General features: G+C 35.3%; 1 protein-coding gene across 1 annotated transcript; it reads left to right on the top strand.

Moving 5' to 3' along the window:
- The first annotated feature begins 1,168 nt into the window (after window positions 1-1,168).
- LOC141046360 (DNA-directed RNA polymerase II subunit RPB2-like) lies at window positions 1,169-13,961 on the top strand. The gene is made up of 2 exons (XM_090243563.1): window positions 1,169-1,651; window positions 12,749-13,961. The coding sequence occupies exons 1-2, from the start codon at window positions 1,169-1,171 to the stop codon at window positions 13,679-13,681; spliced, it is 1,416 nt and encodes a 471-aa protein (XP_090099689.1). The 3' UTR covers window positions 13,682-13,961.
- The last annotated feature ends 407 nt before the right edge of the window (window positions 13,962-14,368 follow it).

A 14,368-nucleotide genomic window follows, 5' to 3' on the forward strand; every position in this document is an offset into this window, starting at 1 on the left:
TTGATTAGACCCATAACATACTCTAGGTCATCACGAGATACTTTAAGACCATTAGCGATGTGGTTCTCAACAAGAGTACCAATACCGTCTATGGCCTTTGCTGTTGCTACAGTACGTCTCTCAGAGGCATCCACTTTCTTTTCTAATGAGGATATCTTATTTTCCACGAGAGACATTATTCTGTTCTCCATCGAAGACAGCTTTGCAAGGACAGCTGACATGTCCTGAGAAGGTGGTTGCTGCTCTGGTGCTTTAGGTCTGACACTAAAAGTGCTAGACTTAAGCGCAGGAGCTTGCACATCCTTCTGATTATTGGGTCGTAAGAGAGCACCTATAGGTCTATTAGCAAACACAGACGATGAACTTTGTGAGTCCACTTTGCTACTTGGCTTGAATGACATTGCATCAAACCTCATCCTTGGCGGTTCTACATCGTCCTCGTCAAAAGATACTTCACGCTTATGTAGCTGGGTACCGCTATGCATAAAGGCCTGTGACAAAGGATGATGATCTTGTTGCACCCTTCTTCAAAGCATCGGCCTTGACTTGGAAGGAGCTAAAGAACTTTGAAGCCATAGTATGTATGTTAAACAAAACAACGAAACAACAATATCGTATATATTATATAGACTATGAACATAGGAGCATAGGAACATGTGACTAGACCATCACAGCTCCAATAATCTTTTCAATTTCTCTGGTGGAGTTTCTACCTTTATAGTAGTTGATGCCATAGTGAAAGGGGGCAAAGATGATCCTTTCTTGCCTGCAAGAAGAACATTGTTATCCTTAACACATATCTTTCGTATAATTTTTATTTTGTTCCTTTCAAATTGCACATCGTCTGTCTTGATCATACCCAGTTTCAAATAAACTAGGATGATACTAGCGCCCTTTTCGAGGTCCTTGCGTGATAGTCCAGTATTGATCTCGAGATATTCTTTTACAGCATTTCTTGCAATTAGCTTTGCCATCTTGGCATATATATTAATTTTGCTATTATGCTTATATTGATACAATATCATTATTGTTTGTAATAAGCATAAAGGTATTTTAGCCTACTACATTGGTAAGAAATTAGAATACTAAAGCTATCATGTCTCCAGTTGGTATTTCAACGCTGCTATCTCCTTTGATACAAAGGGTGCCTTTATACAAAATAGAACACATGAAGATTGCTGTTGATGTTAATGCTTTGATGTTCATTATGTCCAAGTGTGCTATACGTCATCGTATAAAAAAGAAATTCTCTTTAAAGGAAGCTAACGATGTACTACATCATGAGGAGTTCGAAAGAGCAGAGTATGGTTCATACTGCATCGACACAATAAAGAAAGCAATGGAAATCCTAAGAGACGAATTCTACTGTATCTTTGTATTCGATGGGAAAGTGTTTTCTGAGAAACAATTAGAGATGGAAAGACGATCAAGAAAACACATGGAAGCAAAAGAGACATTAGCGACAATGAGAAGGATATTCCAGCATGATACATCGAACGAAGGAAATGCAAAGCAGTACTATGATGCACTCTTTGAATGTATAGAGCTAAGCATATCAGAGGCTCCTACATCTCTTGATGTATGCGCAGTAGGAGAATACGAAGCAGATGTTACATGTGCTCATATGTGCCAAAGCGGAGAAGTAGATGCTGTACTAAGTAGTGACTATGATAGCTTGCTATTTGGATGTCCTTATCTAATAAAGGACATCGATATGGTAGAAGGATACGCAGACGTTATAACACTACAGAGTATATACAATTATTTCAACATAGACCGCTTTCAAGTAATAGACATATGCATTCTAATGGGCACAGACTATAATAAGAAGATTAGCAGGGTAGGGCCTAAGACAGCTCTTGCTGAGATACAAAGTCATGGAAAGCTAGAGAACACTAAGTACTACAACAAAAAAGAACTTAGCATCAACAGACTAAGACAAATATATAATTGCACATACTCAAAGCACAAAGTAAGATGGTTCTCAATCAAAGCTAATGAAGAGTTTGATATGTTAGAGTGTTCAATCAAGATATTATAATCTATGTATCAAAAAAAATATTTTTTTTTAATAAGAGTTAATTCCTGCCATAGCTAAGCCTTTAATAGCACCAGCGAATTCCTTCACTAAAGACTTCTGTCCTAACAGCTGTAGGATTTCATCAATGGGATTAGATATATGAGTCTCGATATAGTACAAGTAATCTATTTCAAGATTGTAAGGCAATACTAAGTGAGGTGGACACATTTTGTACCCTTGCAGCTTAAATTCTTCTTTTGTCTTAACAAACACGAAATCAAGTTTATCACCAGGCTTTGCTTCAATACCTAGGTCTTTCAATCTATTGCTATACACTAACAAAGGTGTACTAGCACTAGAATATCCTTTCCCTAATGTCTTTGTAATTACTAAGCTTTCCAAAGGGATATGACCTCTTACTAGAGACAACAACTTAGCTCTAACAAACTCCATTATGTGCTCATGCGATGATGAGTTCATAATCATCTCTACTACTGATGAATACATATGTTTGAGAAATATGCAACTATCTCTTCTGGACACAACAATCCCCTTGTATATCATCTTACGTTCACCAGCTATAAGTCCTATATATCTTTTCTTTGTTATTAAAAGAAATGTTTCAAATACAGCTTCGAACTCAAGCTTTACAGGTGCAGGAAACTCTTTTGATACTTCATTAGATATACGTATAGCTAATGCTTTACAAGATTCATAATCCTGAGCAGCATCAGATGTAAACATACATGAGTCGGTATCACCATACACCAGCTGTACTAGATATCTGGATGATATGATGCTTGATGTGTGCATGAACATGGATCTACCTATCGCTGTTGTAGACTCTGCACCTTCTATAAACTGTAAGTATGAAGAATTGCAAGTCCCATATGAGCCATATACAGAATTAGCTGATACCTTTAGAGCAAGTTGTCTCCTTTCAAGAACTACCTTTTCTATTCTTATAGCTGTGCTAGATTGTATCTTAACTTCCTTTCTCTTTAGTATTAATATTTTTAATAGAGATGGCACTAATCCTAATGGCTCTTTAGCAAACATATAAGACTTCTTGTCAGATACTTGTACAGTAAAGCAAGGTTGACTAGAATTCCTTTTAACAAACGTTGAGTAGCATATATTATGACTTATTATGACAGAAGGATATAAACTTGAGAAGTCAAGTAAAGAACACCATTTATAAAGTCCAGGAATAGGATTTGATACTATAGCTCCTTCATACTCAAACTCTTCAAGTAGAGAATCTGTTCTGTCAAATACAACACCCTTATCATAGCACTCTTTGTACAGTTGAGATTTTACTCTTATTTGTTGACCTCTAGTGTAGAGATCTCTAATCCTTGTCCTTGCAACAGTTGACATCTCCGTCACGCTAATCCACATGTTCATATTATCAAACAATGCAATAGTCAACAATGAATCTACTATACAATACCTTGCAATAGTCTCAATAGACTCTTTATCTCCTTTCTCGTATAAGTTGAATACCTCTTTGTATGGTAGATCTACTTTCTTATTCCCAGTGAACTTTTCTGACACAGAAGATAGGCTATAGCTTTGTAGCTTATACTCCTTCGTAACATATTGGTAGACGTCTATAACAGTACGCCCTGGTAGATCGATGACTATATAGTCATTAAAGCCGTACGCTGAACTGTTCCAGTTAATATCGATCCTTTCAGTACCAATACCTTGCACTCTGGAGCTTGAAGGTAAGTTAATAAGCTTCCTTCGTAGTCTAGTATCGATATATTTAAAATCGAACATGAATATATTATATCCTATTATAATATCTGGGTTTATTTCTTTGATAAGAAGGAAATATGCTTCTATTAAATTCCTTTCTGTTGAGAATACTCTTGCGTCTGTCTCATCAACATCTATATTGCACTGTCCAGTATATAATATATACTTCTTAGATGTGCTAGGCACAAGGTACCTTTGAGATACTACGGATATCATAAACAATCTATCTTTCTCTATGCAAGGATCTGGCATAGCACTTGCATTAGATGAGTACACTTCTATATCCATACACATTATTAATGGCCTTGGAACATCTATTTGATCTATAACTTGTATTGCATTCTAGCTACATGTATATTCCAGATCTGTAGAATATAATCGTATGTTGTAATCTATACCTGCACATAGTACTTTTATCCATCCGGAATAGCTTATGTTTGTAGCAGTGATAAACATTTCTTCTGTCTTCATATCACCTTCGTAAACTCTTATATCCATCTTCTTCATCAGGTTAGAAAAGCGGTTAAGCGTACTTCTCTTATAGAAGTAATATTTAATAAACTTCTTGTCACCTTCAAGGTATGATCTTAGTAGCCGTCTAGTGCACGTTACAGTCTTAGCAATGTTGTTATGACCAACTAGCTCAGATATCTTGTTCATCTTCTCACGTACATTCGTACCCATAGCAGACACAAGTACGTAGCAGTACAAAAGGAAATCATGTACTCTAATAGTTATAGATTCTCCAGTTATGAGATTTCCAAATCCATATAGTACAGTCCTCTCATCATCTGCTCCAGCTCTCCAGTCGTACATCATACATAATACTTCCATTGCTTACAAATAGACTCCAGCACTATGTTGATACAATGATGATACCCGACTAGCTCCACCCCCTTGTAACTCAATTGCTGATATCAATCTTTACTTGTTCACTATCTGTAGCACATATGATACTAATCATGTTGTTCCTTCTTCTAGTGAATTCGTTCGAAGATACCACTAAAGGAAGTATTGTTGAACGTTCATAACATCTCTTTAGCTTATTGTATGTCTCTCGAGTAACTCTAAGAACACCACCACTGAACAACAAAGGATACCTAGATGAGTAGTACTCCACAAACTTAGTAGCTGTAGAAAACATCTCTCTCATTATCTTGGGAACAAAGAAGACATCATCTCTAATAATTCTAATGTTAATTATGTTCCACCACTTACACATAAGATATAAGTTATGTATAAAGTAGGCTCTAAGTCTTTGAGCATGTACTAAAGCAGATTGTGATACCTCATCTGCTTCTACTCTCTCTACACTCAATGGTCTCCAAAGACATGGAGTCCATCCGCTCTTAGTTAATACAGATATACATTTTCCATCTTTGTTTATCTTCTGTTTTATGAACCGTCTGGGCTTTAGTGCATCCTTACAAATAATTATTTGCATCTTGAATTGCTTCAATGCATCGTTCCAATGACCCGCTACTAATTCGCATTGAGGGTATGGAGAAACGTTTCTATAGCACAAAACGATGATAGATTGGTCATACTCATGTTCCCATATGTATGGTCCTTTGGTGCATGGTATAGACATTCTTACGCTTGTATCATCAAAAACATCAAGAACATATATGTTTGTTGAAAAGATATACTCTAATGCTCTACAGTAGAGTGTTGGATCAAGAAATATATCTCTATCTCTAGCATTGAGAAGTATTTCTTCCTCTGTTAAATACCATAGCTCCTGAAGACATATGTGAGGAAGAAAGCTTAGGCTCCTTCTTGGGATATGGTAGGGCATACAGTATAGTATAGAAGACTTGTCTTTCTTAACACCCACTCTTGTTAAATCCGTTGAACACATCATCTCCTGAAGCTCCTTTGGAGCCTTACCAACTATGCCATTCTCTAAAGGATACAATGGCTTAAATCACATTATCTTCTTATGACTTCTCTTTTCATCAAATACATCATGCACGTATTTGTAATAGTTAGATTGTGGTCTCTTAAGATGATCTGTAGCATAATACCAAGGAAGGAACTCAAACATATCTTTATTAGGTAATCTGTTTCTTCTAAGTCCTGGGAATAGTCTTATGTCACAAGCATATACTCTTGAGTACGGACCATCCTTGGGATATCTCATAGTTGGTCTTCCTTCAGACTTGTACTTCTCCTCTTCTAGTTCTGTAATTATTATTGGTTTAATAGAGCACTCTCTTGCATATCCAGATACAAACAACTCTGGAACTTCTTCTTTTAAAGCAAATGTTCGTGTACGATGTTTAGACATCTTTTCTTCTTCAACTATGAAGTTGTATAACTTGTTAAACTCATCTTTTACTTCATCGTAGACACTAAGTAAAAACAGAATCTAGTTTATAATGTCATCTATATGTTCTTCGTTCTTAATATTTGATATTGTGATAGTCTTGCTTTCTCCTCTTTTGAATGTTATTATTCTAAGTTTAGCATACAAAGAATACTTGAATTTCATGGATATTGGAAGAGTTTTTTTTCTTAATGAAAATATCTCACATAGTCTAGGCTCGTTCATTACAACATCACATAGTAGCTCCAGATCTGGCTTTTCTTCTATTATATTAGCAGATAACTTTATGTTTGTGACTTCAACACCTTGTTGTATATCAATACAGATCGTAGTGCTAATCATGCTAACAAGTTCAGCAACAGATACAGCATATGATGATACATGTCTTATCTTCATTACACCTGAGCTAAAATCAAAGTGTGCTTTTATAGGTGTCCTTTTACTATCGTCTTTAAGAGCTGGAATCATGAACGTAATAAGAAGCGTATCTTTACCTTTTAATGTGTTGTCGACTTCCATTGCAGGATAGAAGTGCTTGTACCATTGATAATCACCAACATGTCTTTCGATAAGAGGCACATCTTCAGACACACATATAGTATCAAAAAGCGTATTTCCATCTGTATTGCTAATGCGCCACACTAAGGTTACCTCTTTTATCATGTAAGAATCCATATCTCTTGATAAGCATAAAAAAATAACACTAGTGTAAAAAGTATCTTTCTACATCAATATTTTTTACTTTTTTATATTACTATTCTGTAGTAAACTTCACTCCAATAATCTCTTTTTATTCTTATTATATCACCTCTTTTAAATCCGTACTACTTACATATTCGATCTTCAGCATATATCTTTGGTAGGCTATGATGAGATATTCCTTTCTCCTTCATCTCTTGTAATTTTGAACTTGATGCAATACAGTGCTTTGGTACAAGCACATTAGATGTAGGGTTGAACATAAGCTCTTCTTCAATAAACATTTTTGTACCATACACAGATATATCACCCTCAAATATAGAAGCATCAAGGATATTTGATGGCATTACTATTATTGTAGCAAATTCTATGATGTTCTGTTGTACAGATTTGTAATATTCAAGCGTGAAGTTTGATATATCTTTCTTTGTAAGAACGTTTGTATTTGCTCCAAAGGGATTCTTATCTACAAAGTCTCTTGCTAATAGTACCACAAGGTCATTTTCTTGTCCTACATATGGGCCCATCCTTTCATCGGACTCAACAGTACTATCGTTAGGTACATATCCTCTATCTTGTATCATCTCCTTTATAACTTGAATCATATTACTTAGATAGTATGAATCTGCAATACCTTAGAATGTTCTTTTTGATTGTAGTCTTATCATAAAACTTAGAACCAGATATGTTTAGATCAGTATCAACAATGTTACTGATGATATCGTCACAGAGCATAGAAAATCGCATGTCTATCCTTTCTCCACACTTTGCTAATACAACAGCTGCAGCAACAAAAAGCGTTATGTTCATATCACGAGCTTTAATACCACATAGTATCCTTTCAACAGCTCTTACCATCTCTGGACCAATATTAAAGTACCTTATAGAGAATGGCAATACATGCAATGATTCTCTAGCATCTTTCTCATCGAGTGATGATATACTCATAGATTCCAATCGATGGGAGTATCTAAGAGATCGTTTATAATCGTGAAGTGGTTACAACCGAAGAATCCTTTGTTTGCACTAAATGGTGATGGATGTGCTGCTTTAAGAATTATATTCTTTGATGTATCAATCTCCTTATCAAAAGTAGATGCAGTCTTTCTCCACAAAACAAATACTACTCCTCCCTTTGCGGAACATAATCTTATACACATCTTTGTAAATTGTTGCCATAGAGCATCATGACTCCTATTTCATCCACTCTCAGTTGTTAATGCTGAGTTTAAAAGCAGTACACCTTGCTTGTACCATTTAGTAAGATCACCATGAGGAGGTATATGAAAGCTTTTTATTTCATCAGATATCTCTTTGAATATATTTGTTAGTGATGGAGGAACTGGATATCCTTTATTGACAGAGAAGGATAACCCATTAGCTTTGCCAATGCCTTTGTATGGTTCTTGGCCAAGCATCACCACTCTTACATTACCTAATGGTGTTTCATAGAAAGCTCTTAGTACATCATTCAGTGCTGGAAATATTATAACTCCATTATCCATCTCCCTCTTCAAGATAGTAACTATCTCGTCTAGCTCATCTGCCATCGAGACAATGAACTCTTCCCATCCAGAAGGTAGTGACAAAGACATGATCAAGTGGTACAAATTTAATGTTGAATGTATCATCAAAAGAGACATTAAAGTACCAAGCATCAACTGCTATGAGGATATCAATAATACCATCTTCTTCGATACAGATTTGAAAGGGACAGCTGCTGTCGTGGAAGAAGGTGCAGAGCAATGTCCTAAATGTAAAAGCAAGAAGACAATGTCCATTGATGTTCAGAAGAGATCAACTCATGAAGGTATGACTACGATGTTTAAATGTTCTGAATGTCATAACAAGTGGCAAATATAAAAAACTTTTTTTATACCTTACTATCGTCTGAGTTGTCTCTTCCATAACAGAACTGCACAATGTCTGTACCATCTCTCATAGTACCATCGTACTGTGTTGTTACATCTTGCATGGACTTTGATACATGTCTTTGTATATATCCAGCATCAGAAGTGTTCACACCAGTATTAACTAACCCTTCTCTACCTCCTTGGCAATGGAAGAAGTACTCGATAGGATTAAGTCCTTGTGAATATGAACTATTAATAAATCCTTGTCCTTATAATGAACTATTGTATGGACTGCACCACGCTAAAGCTCTATCACCTGGTAGTACCCTTGCTGGTCTTTTTCCTCTTATCCATTGTTGACCTACTAATGAAGATATCTATCCCAGATTAACAAAGCTTCCTTTGGACCCACTCTCTATCATTGTAAAAAGTGGATTATTTTCATCGACAAATTCTACTACCAATCGTTGGCTTATATTTCTAATATTATTAAGAACGACATCTACATTCTTATCATATACATCCACATCCTCTATAGCAATAGGGCTAACCTTGTTTACACAATCATCATATCCTACGCTTAATCCTTCCTCGAGAAGCCAGCGATCAACAATCTTCTGTAGTGATCCTAGAAACATTAAAGTATCACGTCCACCTTTGCTTATGAATATGCTCTTTATTATATTTCTTATTGTACTAGATGTGAGCGACTTAATTACTAGATTACTATCGTCGCTTATTAACTTGATAAGCATGAGTATAATATCTCTTGAAGTACGTATGTTAGTAATATCAAGATGAACATGAGACACTATGATACAGTCATGCAGCGTTGATCGCTTTAATAGCTTATTCATCTTATACATCATAAACGCTCCTGTAGTTGTATCCTGTATTGCATATACAGTAGGCATCAAATTCTGAGGTGATAAGATGCACTTATCAACAGCAAGGAGTACATCACACTCTGCTTTAGATGGATATGACGATGCACAGAACATGTTCATCTCATCTCCATCAAAGTCTGCATTGAATGCTGGACAGACAAATGGATTGATTCTTATGGTACAAGAATCAGGTATCATCCTTGCTCTAAAAGCCATAAGGGACATCCTTTGAAGAGATGGTTGTCTATTGAGTAGTACATAGTCTCCATCTTTCTGTACTTTAAGGTTACTACAAAAAGACAAAGGAATACCTACTTCATCAACATCTATATTGGGATCAGGAGTTATCACAGCTCTTGCACAATGCTTGTTTCTCTTACCAAGAATGTATCTTCTAAATGTACCTTGCTTTCCGGATATTCTATTTATTAGAGATCCTTCATTATTTTCAAATGAATCCTTTCCTATTATTGTAAAGTAGTCTTTGTATACAACAGAGGCATTGCCATTGTTTCTTAGTATTGAACCGTACAGTCTAGCGAGGCTGTCTTGAGGACCTGAAGAGAGTCTGATGCAATTAGGAACAACAGGTATATGATTCATTATGAAATCTTTAGGACTCGATAGGTCATAGCCCATAAACCTTATTTGATCGTTTAATAAAGCACTAAATATATTTTTCAGAACAGCTGCTGATATAGTATAGCTTGGTTCCTTCTTATCAATAAGACACATCCTCTTTGGATCAAACGTGTACACCTTTGCATGATCGTTACAATTAGAACATACTTTCTTTCCCTTGATCTTTCCTATAGAGTCAAATGATCTACACCTGGGATATATCATCTCCGCGACTTTTATTATTTCCTTCAAACATAATGGATTAAATATTGGCTCTTTGAGTTGTATAAATCCTATATGTCCTGGACAATATTTTGGATCAGAACATATAGAACAATATATCAAAGCTCGTGTTCCTAGAGCAGGGGAACCTATATCATCTTTATTACTAATTCGTATTGAAGATATTTGAGTGATCTCCTCTGTAGAGTAAAACAAGAAGGATATAGTCTTGAGCTGGCTAGCCATTGTGGTGTTGGTAAATACTTACTAGTACGCATCATATAAAAAATCAAAAAAGAAGTTGTATATATATAACTGAAGATAGTTATGTGAGATACTCGCATTCGTAGTTATGTTCACATCTGGTACATACAAGGGACAAGAAATGGATCTATCAAGATTTATAGAAAGCATTGGAATGGATAGCGGCATTGTTAAGCTATATAATACTATGATGCTCTACATTGTAGATCTAATCAAGAACATAACAGTTGATAATAGCAAGATCTTCAACAACGTATATGTCTCTTCCAATCAGAAGATGTATCAAGAGTGTGTCAACACTCTAAGTACGTACGAATGTAGCATCATAGCAGATGATAGAGTAGTACTCACCATCCCTGTTCCTATTGGTTGCTGCTATAAACCTTTAGAGGAAGCATCAACTATAAGAGGATCGTTTGTTATAGAAGGAAGAAGGAAGGTCCTTATGTGTCAAGAAAGAAACTATACCTTTAGGTACCTAACACGAAAAGAAAAGTGTGAGCTACAACTATCAAAATGTCATTGCGAAATCTATATGGTCAACGGAGTATTAAAGGTTTCTCTATCACATAACAACCTTGTGAACATCTTTGCTGTAATGAAAGTCCTTCGAAAGACCATTGCTAGTGCAAAACGAGAGATATTATCATGGACAGATCATCCAAAGGAAGTATCAAGACTTCTTTTAGAATCACAATTGGATGCTACTACACTTGACAGTAGCATCATATATTCAACAGAAAGAATCTTAGCAACTCTTGATGATGACAAGAAGGTAAAGATGCTATCGTTGATGATATGCAGGTTTATAGAAACTATACTATCACTCAGATAAGAAGATGATAGGGACTGCTTGAGCTTTAAATGTGTGCATACACCAGCGGACATTGTAAGGAGGTGCATAGAGAAGACGATCAACAAGCTGAATCAGCAAAAGATAAGAAGTAATAGTAAGCAGAAAGCAGTGATAGTAAGCGCACTAAATCGAATATCAAAGGATATCTAGAGCAACTTTAAGACAGGCATATGGGAAGGCTATACCCAAGGTGATAACAAAAGAACTATATCTCAAGTCTTGTCATCAAAGTCAACTCTTGATTCATTGTCTCATGTTAGGAGAGTTGAGATTAGCTCCAAAGAAAGAGCAAGTACTATAATGAGACAAATACATCCAACTCAGCTTGGATATGTATGTCCTTGTGAAACACCAGAGGGTCCTGATGTAGGTGCTGTTAAGTACTTATCATCAACATGTACAATAACACCTTGCATTGATCCAGATGATGTCTTAAACCATCTTGGTGTATTGCCAGAAGAGAACGATGCTGTGTTTATCAATGGACTGTTTGTTGCAAAGACATCAAAGGACAGCATACTTAGAAGCATAAAAGCATACAAGAGAAAGGGAGAAGCATTCATGTTCGTATCTGTACATTACTCATCAGATAAAGAAATACATATTCAGACAACTAGAGGTAGATATAGTAGACCTCTATTAATATGTACTAATGAGAGTGCACCAGTCTGTAGCAATACTACAGTTGATGATATGTACAAGTCTGGTGCATTGGAGATGATAGATGCAACAGAACAGATGCAATGCTTTATTGCTAGAACGCATGATAGTATCTGCAATCGACATACACATGTTGAGATACACCCATCGTTCATGTTTGGATTGTCAGCATCTATGACTCCCTATGCTAACTTCAACCAATCATCAAGAATAGTATTCTAATCAGCTATGAGCAAGCAAGCAATACCTCTCGCTCTCCATATAATGACAAGCATGGTATCAGACTCAAAGATATTAACATATGCTCAAAAGCCAATATGTGCGACAACCATATCAAACACAATAAAGGAATACAATGGGGTAAATGTTGTAATTGCTATATTGTCATACTCTGGATATAACCAAGAGGACTCTTTGTTGTTTAACAAGTCATAAGTAGATAGAGGGCTATTCTCAAGCATTAAATACGAAGTTGTTGAGATCATCGAGAACAAGTTTATGAACGAAACTCTTGTATACATTCTAGATGGAGATATCTTACGTGACAACGATGGCATTGTGTTAATTGGTCAGAAAGTAAAAGATGGTGATACAATTGCTGCTAAACTTGTAATAACAGAGAAGAAACAAAGCATAGAGAAGATAGTACTGAAGAGCTTTGTATCGGGATGGGTTGATAAAGTAACTAAGCACACAAGTGCAGAAGGAAACAAGATAATTAGAGTAAGAATATTACTATACAGATTTCCTATTGTAGGAGATAAGTTCACATCACGGCATTCACAAAAAGGTGTAATAGGAGCTATCCTATCACAAGAAGATTTACCATTTATTAAAGATGGGATAGTACCTGAACTTATAATTAATCCTCATGCAATACCTAGTAGGATGACAATGGGTCACCTACTAGAGATGGTGATGTGTAAGATCTACGTACTAGACTCAAACAATGCTAGAGACCCAATGCTTCCTTCAAAGCCGAAGTCTAGAGAGAGCAGCTGCATAGATGCAACAGCATTCAACAAGGCTTATAGAAGCTTTGAAGCTGATATAGCTAAATTCTCTAAAGAGAAGATGTACTGTGGTACTACAGGATTACCTATAGAAGCGAGAGTTGCAACTGGTATATGTTACTACCACGCTCTTAGACATCAAGCTAGAGACAAGGCCCATTCGATATCCAAAGGTGTCATACAAAGTCTTACAAAGCAACCAGTTGAAGGACGATCAAGAAAAGGAGGACTGCGATTTGGAGAGATGGAGAAGGACTGTCTTATAGCACATGGAGCAGCATCGATGCTTCTTGAGAAACTAAAGAACACTTCTGATTTGTGTGAAATATGGATATGTCATGATTGTAGTACGATATGCTCTAGTAATCCATGTATTAATTATAACGGAAGGAACACAAAGGAGCATCGTTTACCTTATAGCTTTAAATTGCTAGCTCAAGAGCTATCCATAGCTAATATTAAAGTAAACCACAAATCCTTAAAACTAAACTAGAAACAAGAAAGAACTTGATAAGGATAAAAAAAGGCTTCATTCTTACTATTTAACTTAAAAGCTATGTGGTGTCATTCTATAGAACTTCAAACATATATTCAATTTGCAAGATACTTGTCTAAACTTGCAAGGCAAGATTTCTATATGAATACCACAAGCTTTCAATATATACAACACATGGCTAACTTATTGGCCAAGTATTCAACCTACCAATCACCTATAGATACGTATAAAAATAAAATTACATTTATAAAGCTTCTAGAAAGCTTTTCTACAAGATATTATCAAATTAATCAATTTTTACTTTCTTCTACTTATTCATACTATCTAAATAATTACAAGAATAAATATGTATGTCCGTAATAAGAAGTAGTATAAATCTTTCTATTAAAAAAACTTCTACATATTTTGTAGAGCTATAAATAAGATAAGATAAGGTAAGATAGATAAGATATAAAACTACTATAGAAATATCTGGATAAAAAAAAAAGAATAATTTATAACATAAATAACTAAAAAAAACTTAAGTTGATATCTAAGAGAGATTTTTTATAAACTAAGATTGAAACTAGACTCTAAAGCATAAAACTTTGCATCTAGGACAAATGTAGAATTATTTTGTAGATTAAAAAAGAAGATTATAAATTAAGATTATGATTTATTAGAATCAAAAGTTAATCAATTTAA

The sequence above is a fragment of the Physcomitrium patens genome, chromosome 16 (assembly GCF_059467195.1).
Source record: "Physcomitrium patens ecotype Gransden chromosome 16, ASM5946719v1, whole genome shotgun sequence".
Lineage (NCBI taxonomy): Eukaryota > Viridiplantae > Streptophyta > Bryopsida > Funariales > Funariaceae > Physcomitrium > Physcomitrium patens.